The sequence below is a fragment of the Oreochromis aureus genome, linkage group 23 (genome assembly GCF_013358895.1).
Source record: "Oreochromis aureus strain Israel breed Guangdong linkage group 23, ZZ_aureus, whole genome shotgun sequence".
NCBI classification, from domain to species: domain Eukaryota; kingdom Metazoa; phylum Chordata; class Actinopteri; order Cichliformes; family Cichlidae; genus Oreochromis; species Oreochromis aureus.
This window is the reverse complement of record NC_052963.1, coordinates 2,230,635-2,248,349: the sequence shown is the minus strand read 5'-3', so window position 1 is coordinate 2,248,349 and position 17,715 is coordinate 2,230,635. Positions and strand designations below refer to the sequence as shown.

The 17,715-nt window shown below is 39.6% G+C and overlaps 1 protein-coding gene across 1 annotated transcript in view; it reads left to right on the top strand.

The window, feature by feature from the left end:
- Positions 1-17,190, top strand: part of LOC116334043 (pseudouridine 5'-phosphatase) — a 31,470-nt gene extending 14,280 nt beyond the window's left edge. Inside the window, exon 4 of the mRNA XM_031757345.2 lies at positions 15,841-17,190. Coding sequence (XP_031613205.1) covers positions 15,841-16,017 — 177 coding nt within the window. The 3' untranslated portion in view covers positions 16,018-17,190. The remainder of the gene's footprint in view (positions 1-15,840) is intronic.
- The last annotated feature ends 525 nt before the right edge of the window (positions 17,191-17,715 follow it).

Genomic DNA, 17,715 nt, shown 5'->3' with positions numbered 1-17,715 from the left:
CTGTCTGAGGTCGCCAAAGTAAAAGAGAAAGCAGCGCTCTGTTTTCTATGGAAACAGAAACATTTTACACAGCTCTGAAGTAACACGGCTGATGAAACAGGAGATTTTACCAAAGGTGTGCTCGGCAGCCTGAAGCTGATTAATGAAACATGAACGTGAGCTAGTTTATGCTCACACTGATAGAAAAAAGGAGCACTCGTCCCCCATTATTAATCGTTCAGGGGAGGCTTTATAATCCAGATATTCGGATCAGGTTCAATTAAGACATAAACTTTTTTATCTGGACATGAAGTTGGTTCATTACTACTTTGGCAAAGCTTAGCGTTCACCCGTTATACCAGCACATCATTCTCTGTAGAAGGGTGGTGTGAAAATGTGCTTCAGTAGCTGCGGTCATTTTTAAATTGCTAAGTGCTCATTGTTTCTGCAGTTAGCACGTGCAGTCCCAAAGCATTGTAGATTTTACTGTTGATTCAACTCAACACAAAATTCTTCAAAGAGTGTGTGTGTCATCCTTTTTGGGGGTTGTAGATTCTGGTTGTACTGGTCAGGTAGATTTTTGCATTGGTGAGATTGAAGCGAAACATCATCAGGCGAAGAGAACAATTAACTGATCTGCACCATCTCACAAGGATAAAGAAGGTCTTTGTTACCCTGTAGCAGAAGATTTGGTGGTATATAAAAAAATGTAATTACACTGAAGTGTCATGGACTTTACCCACTACTTATCCAAGCTTGATTATGACGCTCTTCTTCACCCTTCAGTTAAACTGAGGATGGACAGATTTTCCTGAGGTAACCTTAGATCTTTTGATCAGTGTTCAGGTCCCCAGGTAGAAATATTTATTTACAGGTTATTGCTCAGAAATAAAACTTTTGTTGATTTGACGATATCCTTTCTTTAAGGAGACCGGTTGTTGCTAAGTACACCAGCATAACAGAGCCATCAGATCTGCTCACTGTAGGGCTCAAACATGTAGGTTTTTCCTTGGTCAGCCATCTGTACATCATACATGCACGTTTTGTCTTTTAGTGTCAGGCCTTAGTAGTATTGTCTCATCCCTGGTGTAAAAATCTTTAAAAGAACAATCAGTGAAGAATAAGCGACTAAAAAAATTACTGACTTGTTAAATTTCAAACTTCACTTCCTCCATTCTGAGGCCACTTTATCAGCTTTTGTGTTCACTTTTAATTTTAATTACAAAGATCTTTTCTGAAACCATGTAAAAGCAATTATCAAAAACCGTGTACAAGAGGACTCTTTAAGAGAAACACCGACTAGATAATAGGTGTTCTTACTCAGACAGATCCTGAAGACCTTCTCAGTTTGAAAAGGAGTCTTCATAGTTTTTCTCATTTCCATCTTCTCCTCCTCTAGCATTTAAAACAGGTGTGTCCAACTCCAGTCCTGGAGACCTACGGTCCTGCAGCTTGTAGATGCATCCTTGTTCCGACACAGCTGAATAAACGAATGGCTTGTTACCAGGCCTGTGTTGGAGTAGGGATGCATCTAAAAGCTGCAGGACGGTAGCTCTCCAGGGCTGGAGTTGGACACCTGTGTTTTAAAATATTAGGCAGACATTCAAGGATGAAGTATGTTTCAGAGGAATGAAGGCAGCAAATACTGTATTAGCCAAATGGCACATTCTTGCTCAGTACGACATCCCATGTGTTCCATAGTTGTATTACCTGTCAGTGGGTGACAGGTAATACAACTATGCTCCGAGAATTCACTTGTAATGCAGTCTGTGTGTTTCTCACTACAGCTGTCTTTCATCCTGTACTTTAATTCATCTCCCAGTGTGGAATGTGACATGTAAAAACAATATTATCTTTTATTTATTCATGATATGATCTATCAGAGTGTCAGTATATGTAAGAATGTTAGATAAAAGCACTGTATGAATGTATGTGTGATTGGGTGAATGAGTAGAACATGTGTAGAGTTCTTAAATTGAGTAGAATGGTGCTTATATGAGTACCTGTCTGTTTAGCATCAGGTAAACATCACAGAACATCAAAAATAAATAAATGAAATAAACAGGGAGAATACTTTTGCACATGCAGGTTTAGATAGATTTTCCCCTTAATCAGTTAAACAGCATTTTGTATTTACTCAGATTATCTTTAAAATTCAAAACAAAACAGAGTATTACAATTTTGATTGATGCTCTTGGAAAATGTGTGAAAACAAAAACGAAATCAGTCAGATACTTTTTCCCAGCACTGTATTTCCCTAGTTGGTCAAGCTGATGGAGTACTGTGGTGGCAACGTCGGGCTAATGGGCGAGTGGCGTGGACACCTAAGTTTGTGAATGTGATAACTCAAGAACGAGGTGACATAGGAACCTCAAATTGATACTCTGGGTGTATCTACTACAAACCTAGGATGAGTTCGCCCTTAAGGTTCTTGAAGTCAGGCTGACACGAGCTTTCATGTTGTGCTGAGGCAGGCTATTGGCTGGTAGTTGGATGGGATTGCTTCATTTAGCCATTCTGGGCTAAATGAAGACCACACTCGGCGACACACCCGCTGGGGGTCAAACTCTGGTAATTGGTGATTCTGTTCTCAGACATGTGAAGCTAGAGACACCGGCAACCATAGTCAATTGCCTTCCAGGGACCAGAGCAGGCGACATTGAAGGAAATTTAAAACTGCTGGCTAAGGGTAAACGTAAATACAGTAAGATCATAATTCACGTCGGCAGTAATGACACCCGGTTACGCCAATCGGAGGTCACTAAAATCAATATTGAATCGGTGTGTAACTTTGCCAAAACAATGTGGGACTCTGTAGTTTTCTCTGGTCCCCTCCCCAATCAGACCAGGAGTGACATGTTTAGCCGCATGTTCTCCTTAAATTGCTGGCTGTCTGAGTGGTGTCCCAGAAACGATGTGGGCTTCATAGATAATTGGCAAACCTTCTGGAGGAAACCTGGTCTTGTTAGGAGAGACGGCATCCATCCCACTTTGGATGGAGCAGCTCTCATTTCTAGAAATATGGACCAATTTATTAAACCCCCCAAAATATGACTATCCAGAGTTGGGACCAGGAAGCAGAGTTGCAGTCTTACACGCCTCTCTGCAGCTTCTCTCCTCCTGCTACCCCCCAAAACCCATCTCCATTGAGACTGTGTCAGCTCCCAAAAGACAAAAACAAACTAAAAACCAGCAATAAACAACTTAAACATAAAAATCACAAAGAAAGAACAATACAGTATCCACATCTGAACCAAAGAGTAAAACAATGAAATGTGGATTATTAAATATTAGGTCTCTCTCCTCCAAGTCTCTGTTAGTACATGACTTAATAATTGATCAACAAATCGATTTACTCTGTAACCTGGTTACTGCAGGACGATTATGTTAGTTGAAATTTGTGATATTATAACCCTAACCTTAACCCAGCTGTTTCTTTCATGTACCACTCCCTTTTATAACATTTCCTCCCTTCCCAAGGTTTTTGAGACATATTGTTGCCATCAAATTCAAAATGAGCTAATATTTATCATAAAGCATTAAAATGTCTAAATATTAAATATTATTTTTTTTTCTATTGCAAATAAAATATGGGACTATGAGATTTGCAAATCATTGCATTGTGGTTTCATTTACATTTCCCATTGGATACCAAATTGTTTGGAATTGGGGTGAATTGTTACTTCTACGAACCAATGCTGATCTGGACGGGCCATTTCTTTTCATCAACGCCGTGTGTTGTGTTAGATATCCATTCATAAATCCCAAACTGAAATTAAAAAGTAATAAAACATAACTAGTGCAATTGCATTAAAGTACATTGTAATAAGTTTCAAACAACATACATTTTACTGGCTAATGTGATACCACTGTGATACCAAACAGTACAGTGGAGGAGTGATTTTCGGAAGGCTTGGTCTGAGAAATAAGAGAGAGGGTAAGGTACGGTTCTTTGCTGAATTCCCTTTTGGCCAGAGGAGCTTTGGATGTGTAGATAATGATGCTGCAACAACACAGCAACTATGATTGGAGTCTGGTCTCACCTCCATACTTTTATTGGCTTTCATTCCCCAGAAACCATCAGGGCTTTACAGGGATTCACATAAAGAATCAGCACTGTGATCCACAGTGAAGTGTGAAAGATGTACTGTTTCCAAACTCTGTGGATTTCCAGCTGTTCATTCATCACGTAATTTATTTTTCTCTTGTTTGAATTTGACTTGGCCCCATGATCAAGTTCACTTATAAAATAGATGAGTGTGTTTTGATAGAGAAGGTGTGATGTTATAGTGATGCCTTCACTGTCCATAGTAAGCTTCAGTGCTTATGTTTAATAATCAAATTGTAGGTTTTTGGAATAAAATACAAATATTATGGGTCAGTTCGTGGTGTAAAGCGCTGTGATGGCCGAGCCCACGCTGCAGCCCTTTGCATTTCTCTTATCTATTAGAATACATGACTTGCTTAACTACACCTGGATACACCAGCCTGCCCCTGCTCCACCTTTGTGTTTTCCTACTTGTTACCACAGACTTCAATTGTTTAGGAGTCTTCTTAGATCTTGAAAAAGCAGGAGCAAAGAGGAAGGGTGGCTTTGACATTTTCAGGCACCCATTTTTGCTTAGTGATGGTTTCTTGAGTTAATCTGTGGACTGTCCAAAGACTTTTCTTTCCCATTTGCAATCTCTTTAAATTCAGCACACTAGTAAGTCATCTCCTTTTAAAATAGTCTTAATTAATGTGTCTTTTTTTGCACACCAGTTTCACAAAGAACCTGTTAAACTGGTACTTTTATGCCCAGTCATGCCCATAATCCTACTCTTTCAGGACTGCAATAAAAACTGTAGTACTGGTTCTACACATCCATACTTTTCTGTTAAGTCAAAATACAAAAAGGCCATGACATATTCTCTCTCTACAATAAACTATAAACTAGCAGCCTATAAAAACAAAAGAAGAGAAAACATCAGCAGTTCATTTAAACAATTTAAAGAAAAGATTTCTCTAAAACATTGATTCTGAATATAAAAGTCAACCTATGAAAGTTTTTTACGTGAGATATCTGTACCTCATGGAGACAGCGTCTGTAGTCACTGAGCTCACTGCAGTTACAGTGGTCAGGGAAAGCAAAGGCATTAACAGGTGACACATGCAGGAACGTACACTTGGATCCAAAGGTTTTTATACCACTTTAGAACCACTTGTTAGTGAACAGCATTCAGACACAGGTGAGTCTTTTGAGTTGGCAGTGTTGCTACATTACACACAGCTGCAAGCTGTTACAGCACAAATATATGATGACTACTGTGTGAAACATAAAAACAAATCGTTTTGAATGGCAAACAGAAAAACAATGAAATAATATTTTAATATTTTTCTTTGAAATATTGTCTGACCTTGTTTTTAATTTGGATTTTACCTTATCAGCCATGATCTCTTCACAGAAGAATGCAAATCCATGATCATAACTATCTGCATTTTAATAGAAATTCTTCCTCGTTGTTCTCCCCTTGTTGCCATGGGTCTAGTGGATTTTTTCTCTGATGCTTTATTTTCTTAATTTACAGTTTAAATTGATTTGTAACATCTGGCTTTGTGGATAAATGAAGCTACATAGCAATGAAATTTGCATGCTATGTTTTCTAATCATATTGCCTAAAGCAAGCGCAAGTATTGCTCGTAACACAGAACCCAGTGGAACTCCATAACTAACTTTTGCGTGAGAAGAATTCCCATTTAGATATACAAACTGGAGTCTATTAAATATGTACACTTCAAAGCACTGCAGCACGATTCCTGTTATTCCCATGGCATGTTCGAATCTCTGTAGTAAAATATTGTGGCCAACAGTATTGACTGCTGTTGCACTGAGGATGACATAGAGATGACTTCACTGTTAAAGGCCATGAGAACGTCATCGGTGACCTTCACTAATGCTGTTTCTGGGCTATAAAGATAGGAGTGCAATTAAAACTTAATCATATTTCAATTGGACAGCTGTGAATATGTTTTTTCAAATTGGTAAAATTTTATTTGTGAAGAAATTCATAAATAAACAGTTTAGGTAGCTGGTTTACGTCGGTGCATGCATTACCTTAGTTGAAAAATGCAAAATGTAAATGAAGTATGCCACATTAGGGCTGGGCCATATCATACCGTTCGCAGTAATAGCGGTATAATGTTGGGCAACGATGAGAAATGAAATATCGCGATAGAATATGTGTAAAACGCGCATGCGCAGTGCCTTTGTTTTCATACGCACATGATGGAAAAAGCATCATGGCGACGGAGAATGAGAAGGGCGAAAGCGGATCGTTGAATGAAACAGATGAACCAGAACTGGTTTGTAAAAATGGCGCAACTTCAGTGGTGTCGAACTGGTTTGGCTTTTGTCCGTCAGATACACAACAAAGCACATTTTTTGGTAGAGCATGCAAGCGGGCCGTCGTTATTACCGTTATTACTGAACTGATTTTATGTGCTACACAGCGCTCAAAAATCTGTCAAATGTTTTAGTCCGACTTTGCTAAGCTACGAAGCCGCACCGCTCGTTGGATCATCGGAGCATTACGGCTACCGTAGTCAGGAGCCTCGCGGAGTGATACGTACTGTGCTTCAACATAATATCACCGTATTGTGTGTGTATAACCTCTTTTTAAGTTTTGTGGACATTATACATGGTTATGCTGAGGATATGTCGGCCAGTTTACACTGGAAATGCCTTTTGGTTAAACTGTCAGCGAGGAATTTGCATTTGCACTGTTACATTTTTATATAACTTTAATGCACATAAAAAACAGCTGCTTGTTTAAGTGAAAATACATTGATGGGGTTTTTTTGCACTAATAAAGTTGTGGAGTTGTAAAGTATTTTGTCTCATGTCAATTATATCGTCAGTTATATCATGATAAATATTTTTGGCCATATTGCCCTGCCCTAGAGCTGGGCGATAAAACGATAACGATATGTATTGCGAAATAACTTTTTCTCGATAGAAAAATTAAACTATTGCGATAGGCCTCATCTCTCTCGTCCTCTTAAAAAAAAGAAAAAGAAAGAAAAAAGAACAGCCAATCCAAATTAAGTAGCGCAGAGCCGAACCAATCACAGCCGCAGCGTCACGTCACGTGACTTGTTACGTGCAGCACAAGCGCCAAGGCGCACATGTGTATTTGTTTTTGCAGCCGTGCAGCCCGGGTAATGAAGGAAATGAGTTTGCCGACTAGAGAAAAATCAACCGAGAGCGTGAGCGAAGGTTACCAAAAAAAACCGATGATGGTTCCAATGCCGGAGAGCTTGTCGAACAGAAGGGCCACAGAAGTTCCGTGAGTGTGAAGGTATTTCGCTATTTCAAGTCTGACAAAAACAGAGTAGCGCGACTGTAAATTGTGCCGAAAGCAAGTCTGGAAATACAATAAAGCGGTGCATGCTCAATCTCTGACTGAAAGCGCTGATTCGTCATTCGGCTTTTGTCAGACTAAAGTCACTGTTAAAACTGTTTGAAAAGCTAAGCTATACAACAAGGAGAGATTGAGAATTTCCTTTTAGTTCTCAGTTTATTTGATATTGACAAAAGTTAGTCAATTTTGTCTGTTCTTCTGTAAAACGAACTAAGATTTATTTTTAGAATTAATATTTCTTTTCTAAGTGGAATTGACAATTTAGTCTGTTTTGTTTGTTTTATTTTGAAACTTAAACGCTTTAGCGGCTGCCTTTTGTGTAGTTTCCAATATTTGCCTTTATTTATCTGAAACTGAAGTCTCATGTTCCTTAAGTACATCTGCCCTGTTGAACTTATTATGGGAAATAAATATTTTAATCAAAACAAGCTGCTGATTATTTCACATTTTACTTGTGAGCAACGGCACATTTAAATCTTACAAATATAGTTATTTGGCTTATATCGTGATATATATCGTTATCGCCTGAAATGAAAAAACATATCGTGATATGAAAAAATCTTATATCGCCCAGCTGTACCCTGCCCTATGCCACATTATAACAAATATAAAATATAATTTTTACACCGACATGGAGATCCCTGAAGAGCTATTGGCTGAAAACATGGCACATCTCAGCATAGTGTGTCCTTACAAATTTGTGGAAATTAGAGAGGAAAAGAAAAGGTGCAGGCCTACAAAATATCTCGAGCAGAAAAATAGTATCTGAGATCATATCTTTAAGACATAGGGAAACGTGTCCAGCAAAACCCTGACACAAAGGGATGCATTTGGGGCTTTAGTTGGGAGGATGGCTGTGAAGAAGCTTCTCCTTAAGGAAGACATGGAGAAAAGGTTTCCAAATCACTCATGAACTGGACTGAAAATCAGTGGCAACAGGCTTCGTTGAGTGAGGAATCTTTTGTTGATTTTTTTTGGTTCATGTTGTTAACGTCTGACCTGCCATCTGAACGTGGCAGCAGAAATCGAGACTCATGAGCTGCTGTTGACTTTAGCTCAAAGACGTCTGGCCATTGTCCTCTGATCGCTGACATCAACAGGGCATTTTGAATACTTTCTCTTTTTCAGACCATTTTCTGCCGACCACAGGAGCTTTTGAACAGGAAAATCCCAGAAAATCTCAGACCAGCCCACCTGGCTCCAACCTTTCAACCTCCTCACCTTTCATTCCCCGTTATGACATTTTGAGCTTCAGCAGGTTGTCTCCATCGTGTCTACATGTTGAAATGCATTGAGTTGCTCTCATGTGCTGACTAGATTTTTGTGTAATTGAGCATCTGTCAAATACAACTTAAAGGGATTTTATAACTCTAATAGCTAAACAATAAATACTATTATTATTTAGTAATTATTCATTTAAGCTTTTTAAACTTTCTGTGACGGGAACTAGTGGACCTGTACATGTCAGCTTAAGAGGAATTTGTCCATCATGAGGTATGGACATTCCTGTTGTTTGGAAGTGATCTATGAATGAACCATTAGGTTTTGTTTGTGAGGGGAAACCATTCTGCTATTTCAAGTTGTTTAATTTTATTTATACAGCACCAAATCGCAACAACAGTCACCTCAAGGCACTTTGTTTACTTGTGATCTCTTGCTGTGTGTCTTTTGGGTCATGTCCATAGCCACTGCACTGTATTAGGATTATCACGCAGCTTCCTGTATTTTAATAATGTGGTCAGACTGCATAAATGTACATTATGGTTATTTTCCATGGAGGTTGTTTCTGACATCGACATTGTTGTTTACCCAAACAATCATTCGAACTTGAAGATCCTCTGAACAGACTTTGGACCAATCAGTGACATTTGAGACACAATGCTAAAACATGCATTTGCACTTGGTCTTGTGTGCCATTGCACATATCTGTCCATCATCAGCACTGGCTTTATTTCTGCTCTCCTTAACAGAAATGATGAAATGGTAAACATCCTTGGCTCATATTGCTCTAGGCTTCATGATCATTTGAAAGATTCAATGGGCAATCTGTCACTGTCACTTATTCACTCGCCACTGCAGGCAGGATACAAACACACACACTCGTATAGGTCCTGTATGTTGCTGGAACGCATTCATATATCTATTTGACACACACGTGTGTCAGCTTGTTTCACATGTTTTTAACACCACTGTCATGTTGTATATGTCTTCCTATCGCACGCCTCTTGAGGAAAACACAACACCTCTCAGTGAAACACATGATCCTTATAAACAGGGACAATTACGACAGAATTAGATTAGAGTTAAAAAAAAGTCTTTCCATGAGGCATGTTGTATTTCTCATTATGTTTCTAAAAATGTTTAGCTGTAATATGAAAAGAATAACACATACTTCATTACACTATGGTAATACTGAGTGGTCTAGATCCCAGAAGCTTTGAAAATTAGAAGGTAATCCTAACGTTTTATCTCTACAGTATGTAGTTTGAAAAGTGATCTACCTGAGAATACTAATGTAGCATGTTATCATGGAAATACATCATATATGCTTAAATCAACATAATAAATTGATTTCCAGCTGGTTGGCTGCAAGCTACAGCTGGAAGACAGGCGACTCACTGGGGACTCCTGACCATCTCTGATCATGTCAGAGTCGTGGCTTCACCCAGCGATGCCCGTACGCCTGTTAGCTCCATAGCTAGCCAGAACTTCTGTCTCAGGAAAACCAGGGCCATCACAGGTGACCCCTTGCATTCTGCCCATCACCTGCCCTCCGGAGGCGCCTCAGACCAATCGGGTCCCACACGTCCAGACTCAAAAACATTTTCCTCCCCTCGGCCATTTGGACTGTTAACAAACACTGTCCCCCCACATCCCACCCCTGCCCACCCTCCCACCAATCTGACCCTCATCATTCAGGCCACTCACACATGGACTCATATATATTTCTCCTGTTTGTCATTTATTCCTGCTCTCCTGCTATTTATTATATTTTATTCCTGCACAGCTGGTATGGAGCACCCACAATTTTGTTGTACATGTACAATGACAATAAAAGGCTATTCTATTCTATTTTCCATCCACCGCTGTTCTGATCACGCCTGTGTATATCCTCCAGAGAACCGAGGAAAAAAGAATCCTGTCATTGAATTTTTTTTGTGTGATTTCCTGCCTCTTTGGGCTAAAAGAGGACACTCAAACACATGAGGTATCAATGGAGAGCCCTATAGACCAAAAACAAATGTACATTACAGAGGACATAAATGAATAGGCTTGGTTCTCTATATAGCCCTTGATGCTAAAGCTGGCTCAGCCCTTAGCTTTCTAGTGTCATTAGAACTAAATTCATAAATATCCAGAGGCAGCACAAATAATAGCGGTGGACTTTAATCATTTTCAGTCAAAGTAGTCATATGAGTCATATGAACTGTGCTATACACAGGAAAAACCTACTGGATAAAGTCTACTCCAAATTTAAATAGGGATACAGGAATGAATGAGGATCGAGAACTGGTTCTTGTAGAAAACCGCTTCCCAGTAGTCCAGTTGCTTGGAATCATTAGTTTGTCACTACAGTCAGCTGATTTCAGTTCATGTGTTAGAGGAGGAAAATAGTGACGCAGTCTGCAGCGTGGACATTAGTTTTATTATTTTTGCACAAAAGGATGAGAGCGCGATGGTAAAGTGGAGACTGCTCCAGGACAGAAACAACTGCATCACACTGTTAACACAACTTCAGCTCTTCACAAGCACCTGCACAGACAGCATGCTAACGCTGAGCTAGCCAAGAACCCAGAGTGATGTTAAAGCTGAGTAAATGCTGACCCCAGCACTGTGATAAAGTGAGCCGTCATTTGCTGTGAAGCCAGCCGCTGCTGAACTTCAACAGGTAACAAACTGATGAGCAGTCAGGCTGCAGCCTGTTCATGTTTCTACAGTAGAATCACGATCGCTTTCTTTTTGTGCTGGTTTTCATCTTTGCTTTGTGCTATCAGCTTTGTGTTCATACCTAAACATTAAGAGGAAGATCACGTGAGTCCTCATTGGAATAGGGATTGGTGTTGGTGTGTGTAGCTATAAATTTGGTTTGATGGTCTCTCTTCAAAGCTGCAAGGCTGGAGGAGTAGACTACATCTGTACTTTCCTACATCTAGCACTGGACAGACACCATAACACTGACAAAAACACCTGGGTGTATGCCAACCAGAAACCCTGGATGACAAAAGAGGTCAGGACCCTGCTTAGGAACAAACACACTGCTTTTACTGTAGGTCGAAGTGACGTGGTACTCTGCAGTGCAGCCAGGATATATCTGGCATCATAAGTTGGATTATAAAAATAAAATAGAGGACAACCACCACCGATGATGTGCTGGTGGAGAAGCTGAACTGCTTCTACAACTGTTTTCAACAAAACCATCAGAAGCAGCCACATCACATAATGTGATTATGTGGAAGTCATAAATCACAAAGACAGGAGCTGTGGAAGGACTTCAGTGCCAAAAGCTACACAAGGTTGGATTGGGTGAGAACGGTTAGTAATGGAAATGGAAGAAATATAAAATGACCATCAGTCGTCCTTGGTCTGGAGCTCCATGCACGATCTTGCCTCATGGAGTGAGGAAGATGGGGATCAGCCCAAAACTACATAGAAGGAGCTTTTTAATGATCTAAAGGCAGTCGGGACCTCAGTCACCAAGAACACGCCTGGTAACACACTGCGGTGTAATGCATTGAAACCTCACAGTACTTACCAGGTCTACATGTACAGGCCTGAAGTCTGAAGTCTGCCACTGAACAGATGGGAGAAAGTGCTGTGGTCACATGAAACCTAAATCGAGCTCTTTGGCATCAACTCCACCCGAGTGTACTCGAGTACACAGTGAATCCAGATTCTGTTGGTTCTGCTGGTTCTTGCATGTTTGGGAGCAGGCCCCGGGACAGGTTGTAAATCTTACATAGTACCTTTTGAAGAGCAGGACCAGTGGGTGCTCTGCTCATGGGGATCTTAAGTCAGGAGGAGGCTGGGCGGAGCCAGTTGGAACCTTTGATTTTTGAATTCCCTGAAGATGGCTTTTGTGTATCATTATGTATAATGTACATTGTTTTTCAGTTTTGGGTAACCTTACCTTTTTTTTAACCTCTGGGAGTTCACCACTCACCTTTGTACCATTTGGACTTAATCGACTTGAACTTCAATAAATAACTGGAAACATTGGGGTGTTCTAAAACCTTTGACCAGTAGTGTATATAACATACCTATAATACTTTCAGTGGTTCTTTTTTCTTTGTGTGTTTCTGTTGATCCACAGATTTGTTTTGTGTAGCTCTAGAAATTTTTAGTTCATTTGTTTAGCTTTTGACTTTTGTAATCCACCCAGGCTATCAGTCTACTATGCATCTGTGTCTGTTTTCATCCAGTTCAGCACAATCAGGAAGCAGATTAAAAGGTCATTTCACAAGCTCATTGGATAATTACCCTTTTTAATTGCTCTCAATCAAGGGAATTAGCAAGAGCGCTCTGGACTCTGTTTCCACCATCATTGTTCAAGATCCTTCAGTTTCAGGCTTAGTGACATCACAGAAGTCAATTATGTTTTAAAGAGGCTTGAGGATGCCGCTTTGTTCTGCCTGAGTATTAGAGTTGAAGTGAACAAGGCTTCAGCAAAGCTTAGCATTTGGTGACTCCTGTAGAGCTTAAGATTCATTATACTGCAACTTCCTTTATTCATACTGAAGTGCTTTTTGGAGCCATAATTAAAAAAAGAAAAAATGGAATTGAAATGGAAATTTGTGATAAAGAGATAGAAAAAAGAAAGTACACCCTCTGTCAGTTGTAAAGATATAATAAAGAACTATCGAGCCCTTACCAGGTGTTAGAATTAAGTGAATACAACCTGAAAAACAACCAATGTTGTATTTCGCTATATTTGTTTATTCATCAAAGACTAAGCCAAAATGAAGAAGCATTGTGTGAATAATTATAACCCCGATTTCAAAAATGTTTGGATGCTGTAAAATATCCATAAAACAGAATGCAATTGATTTCACTCAGGATAAAACAGAAAACATCAAAACAGAAATCAAAGTTCCAAACATGAACTCAGTAATGAGGAGCTCCACTGTTATTGTTGATCACTTCAAAAATTAGTTGTGGCATGCTGGATGCAAGCCTTTCCATGAGGTGAGCGGGAACATTTCTCCAAGTGGTGAAGACGGCCGCACGAAGGACATCTACTGTCTGGAACTGTCGGCCATTTTTGTAAACCACCCTTGCCATCTATCCCCAAAGGCTCTCAGTTGGATTTAGATCAGGGGAACGTGCAGGATGGTCCAAAAGAGTGATGTTATTCTCCTGGAAGTCTTCAGCATACCAAGACATTTTGAACTATTTATTGTTCCAAACTTTGTGGGAACAGTTTGGGGATGGCCCCTTCCTGTTCCAACATGACTCAAAAATTCCCATAAACACAGTGACACATCCTAAACCTTGTGGAAAAGCCTTACTTGAAGACTTTACACTGTAATAGCTGCAAAGAGTGGGCCAGCATCATAATAAACCCTGTCACTCAAGTCCATATGTGTGGAGGCAGATGAGCAAACAGTGTCTCTCTGGGTCAAATTGAAAACTTCGCTTGTTGTTGCTGACATTTATTTTGACTAAAGGATGAATTTCTCAGATGTTGTTGGTCAGCGGTCAGTGTCCCTGCGATCAGAATTCCCTTTTTGTGAAGAGTTACACGGAATGTCTTGAGGGAATTTGATTATAGAAATATTCATTTGGATGACTCAAGGACTAACAGATTACAATTTTGTTAACGGTGAAGATCAGTGCACCCTCACACAAAACACTTCTTTTTCTAATTATGACAAAGTTTTAGATAAATCTTGAACAAGATCAATTAACTGTGTTGATTGATTTTCTGTGTTTAGTGTTCACTTTACTGGTCAAGTGTCATGGGCTTAACTTCAGCTGCGTTTAAATAGTTCACCTATCACCATATATTTTGGCATGGCAGGTGATCTATATATTTAAATGCAGGTTATTTGAGGTAGTTTGTTGTGTCTACATCTGCATAGATGTAATTCTGTGTCCAGCGAAATCTCTTTGAATAGTTGGGATTAAATATTCCTCCTAACCCTTACCACTTCTTGCTTCTCTCCTGTGAGCTCAGTGTGATTATTGAACAGTGAAAACAGAACGACCTCCCAGTGAAGGACGCGGCTGCCACAGTGTCCTTGCATAAACCATTTTTTAAAGGCAGTTAGTCTGCGTGTTTTTTAAAATATTTTTACGTAACATCTTATTTTGTTTGTTATTATTAATATTATTAATAGCTATTATTATTATTACTATGTTCAGTTCCAGCCTGTTTGAAAAGAAAATGTAAAAAGAAGGCAGTTTCCTAAAGTATATATTTCCTGTGGTAAATTCAGAAGATCTAGTTATATTTATTTGTTTGTATTTTGTCTTTTTTCTATTGCTTAAAAATAAAATATGTCCACAGTAGAGCTAGAAGTTTCAACCTCTAGCTCTATGAGGTGTGATCATAGATGCATTTGCTCCTATGGGCTGTGTGTTGATGGTGTCCAATTCGTTAAAACAAATATACTGACTTACACAGGATTGTCTTGACTCCTGTGCGGCTGTCAGGACCATTTGCATATATGCTCTGCAGTTGCACCATGGACATGCACAAACATCAACTTTACTGTGAAACTGATGAGACTGTCAGAGCAGTTTGGTCATAGTGGATTCAGTGCAGTAACTCAGCAGAACCACTGCAGAGCATCACCATGTCATCATGCAGCTGCCCACAGTGCAATGAAAACAGTTTTTGACCCACACCATCACGATCTTTGTTTACCCCTGCCTCTACTGTCCAAACTTGGCTCCCACCTGATTGTGTCGTTTTCCTCACAGTTTGAAGGTGGTCATTTTGACAGACAGACAGTAGTACAGCAGGCAGATTCACTCCAGGTCATGGACCCTGGTACTGTTGTCTAACCATGAGCTTTTCATAAAATAGGAAAAGATGAAGAACTTCTGGGTAATCCTTAGTAACATGAAATAGAAGAAATAAATTATTGTAGAGTCTTTAACTTAAAATCTAAAACACCTTGTGTCTGTTGTGATTTGGCACTATCTAATTAAAACTGAATTTAATTTGAATCTACTGGGAGGCTGAGGGGGAGCACTGGCAGCTGCCAGTAGGTTTTAAGTTTGTCATTTTAGTCTGCATTATGGGTCACCAGGGTCATTATTCTTAAAAATAAATGGATATTCTACCTGACAGGGGTAAGCAGTGTCAAGTCACAAAGACAAAATGAATTATCCTTTTATATAATTATATAATGTTCTCTCGTGTTTGTGGTATCGGCTCGTGCCATCTGATGAGGTGAAATCCAGTTGACTTTATAGGATAAAATCACTGTTTTTCTTTTCTCCTGTCTTTACCCAGTGCTTGGTGTTTGAAGATGCTCCCAATGGTGTAAAGGCAGCACTGGCAGCAGGAATGCAGGTGGTCATGATTCCCGATGACAACCTGGACCCCAGCCTTATCCAGGAGGCTACGCTGCGACTAAGGAGTGTGGAGGAGTTTGAGCCAGAGCTCTTTGGCCTGCCAGCATATGACTGAAATGGCTCAGACTTCAGCATGTAATTCAGGAAACTAGTAACCATTGTTAATTGATTGGTTGTTAACCAATAACTTGATAGTTTAAATTAGTAAACTATTAGTAAATGGATGGACACTGTAAATCTGCAAATGTAAATCTGTATTACATCTATAAATCTTACTTGGATGAATACTAAAAAGTTGAAGCTGATGGTTATAATCTTTGTTCCAAAGGGCACAGCTCAGCTTGGAGGGTGGTAGTGATGTAAACTACGTCTTATTAACTTACTTCTGTTCTGTTATCGAAAGGTTCATTTGAACCAAACAAAAATCTAATAAAGAAAACATCATCAGTTTGAGTTGTACCATGTTTAGGTTCTTCACTGTCACCTGTAAAATACCCAGACTAGCAGGGACACTGGGCCTTAGTCACTGATATGCAATACAAACACAAGTAATCGTCTTACATTCGTAACTTTTTAATCTGATAATTTAATTTCATAGTGAATGGTTAATATTAGCATCAGTACTGTTATACCTAAGTATATATCCTCATATTATGAACTGTAGCTCCTCAGGGGAGTCACTGGAAAAGCTTCAGACGCAGGTCTGTCATTCTGACATTTCCTAACACAGTATCACATTTTGTGGTCATGTGGATGTGGAGACATAGTGAAGTTGAAGTTGCACTGCTCTTGTCATACACTTGGTCTAAGATGCCTTTTTGAAATGTCAGAGACAATACTCCTCTGCTCAGAGTGATCCAGTAAAGAGGCTGTGAGTTGTCCTCACTCCTGAAATGACTCCAGTTTTCATGCACTCCATCTGCTTGCAGAGCAGGCTTTAATGGGGGAACCCTGGAGCAGGCTGGAGGAGACTGGTGCAGCTCTGCAGTCTACTCAGAAAGGATTTAACTGCACTCCCATCGACTTTCCCCTCTCCCAGCCTTACATCCTCAAGAACAAGGTCGTCTCAGCTGTTTTGTTCTTCTGTGTTTGTTGCTTACAGAGTCATCACTGCCTCTGGGCCTGAAATGTGAATGTTTCGTTTTCTGTGTGTCTTCATTGCTTGTCTTCAGCAGGGCAAAGGTGTTTTTTTAAATTTTGTTTTCAAAAGAATTATGCCTGAAAAATAATACCTGACTTCATTTTTTCCGTTTGCCTTAAATAAATAAATGAATCCGATGACAAACAATAAGTTTGCATTCATTCCTAATTCATTTTCTTCTTGACCTTGATTTCAGATTTAATTAGGCTAGGTTATTTTCAGACTTGCATACATTTCTCAGCACAGCTTTTCAGCATAGAGTTCATGAACATATAGCAGCTAAATGTTCATGAAACATTTCATATAGAATCAGTTAACATGTGAAATGCTGACTGTAATCATGAGGACCAAGTGCGCACAATCACTGCAGGATTTAGAGCGGTGCTGCTGAAGGGAGGAGATTAAGTACAAGACAAGGCTCCTTACTATTTATGGCTTCATATGAACGACCCACATTTATCAAGATGAAAGAAACTACAGAGTATTTGTGCTCTGTAAAAGTAGAGATGAGAGATGCTGCCACCTGCCAATGCTAAACTTCTAACAGTTTTGAGAGGTGATTATAAAGAAGGCCCGTGGTGGTCGTACTATCGTCTACTGTACCGGGCAGCGCGGTCTGTGGGTTCAGCAGTGTTCAGTTGACCCGTCACGCCACATATCATCTCTCGCACA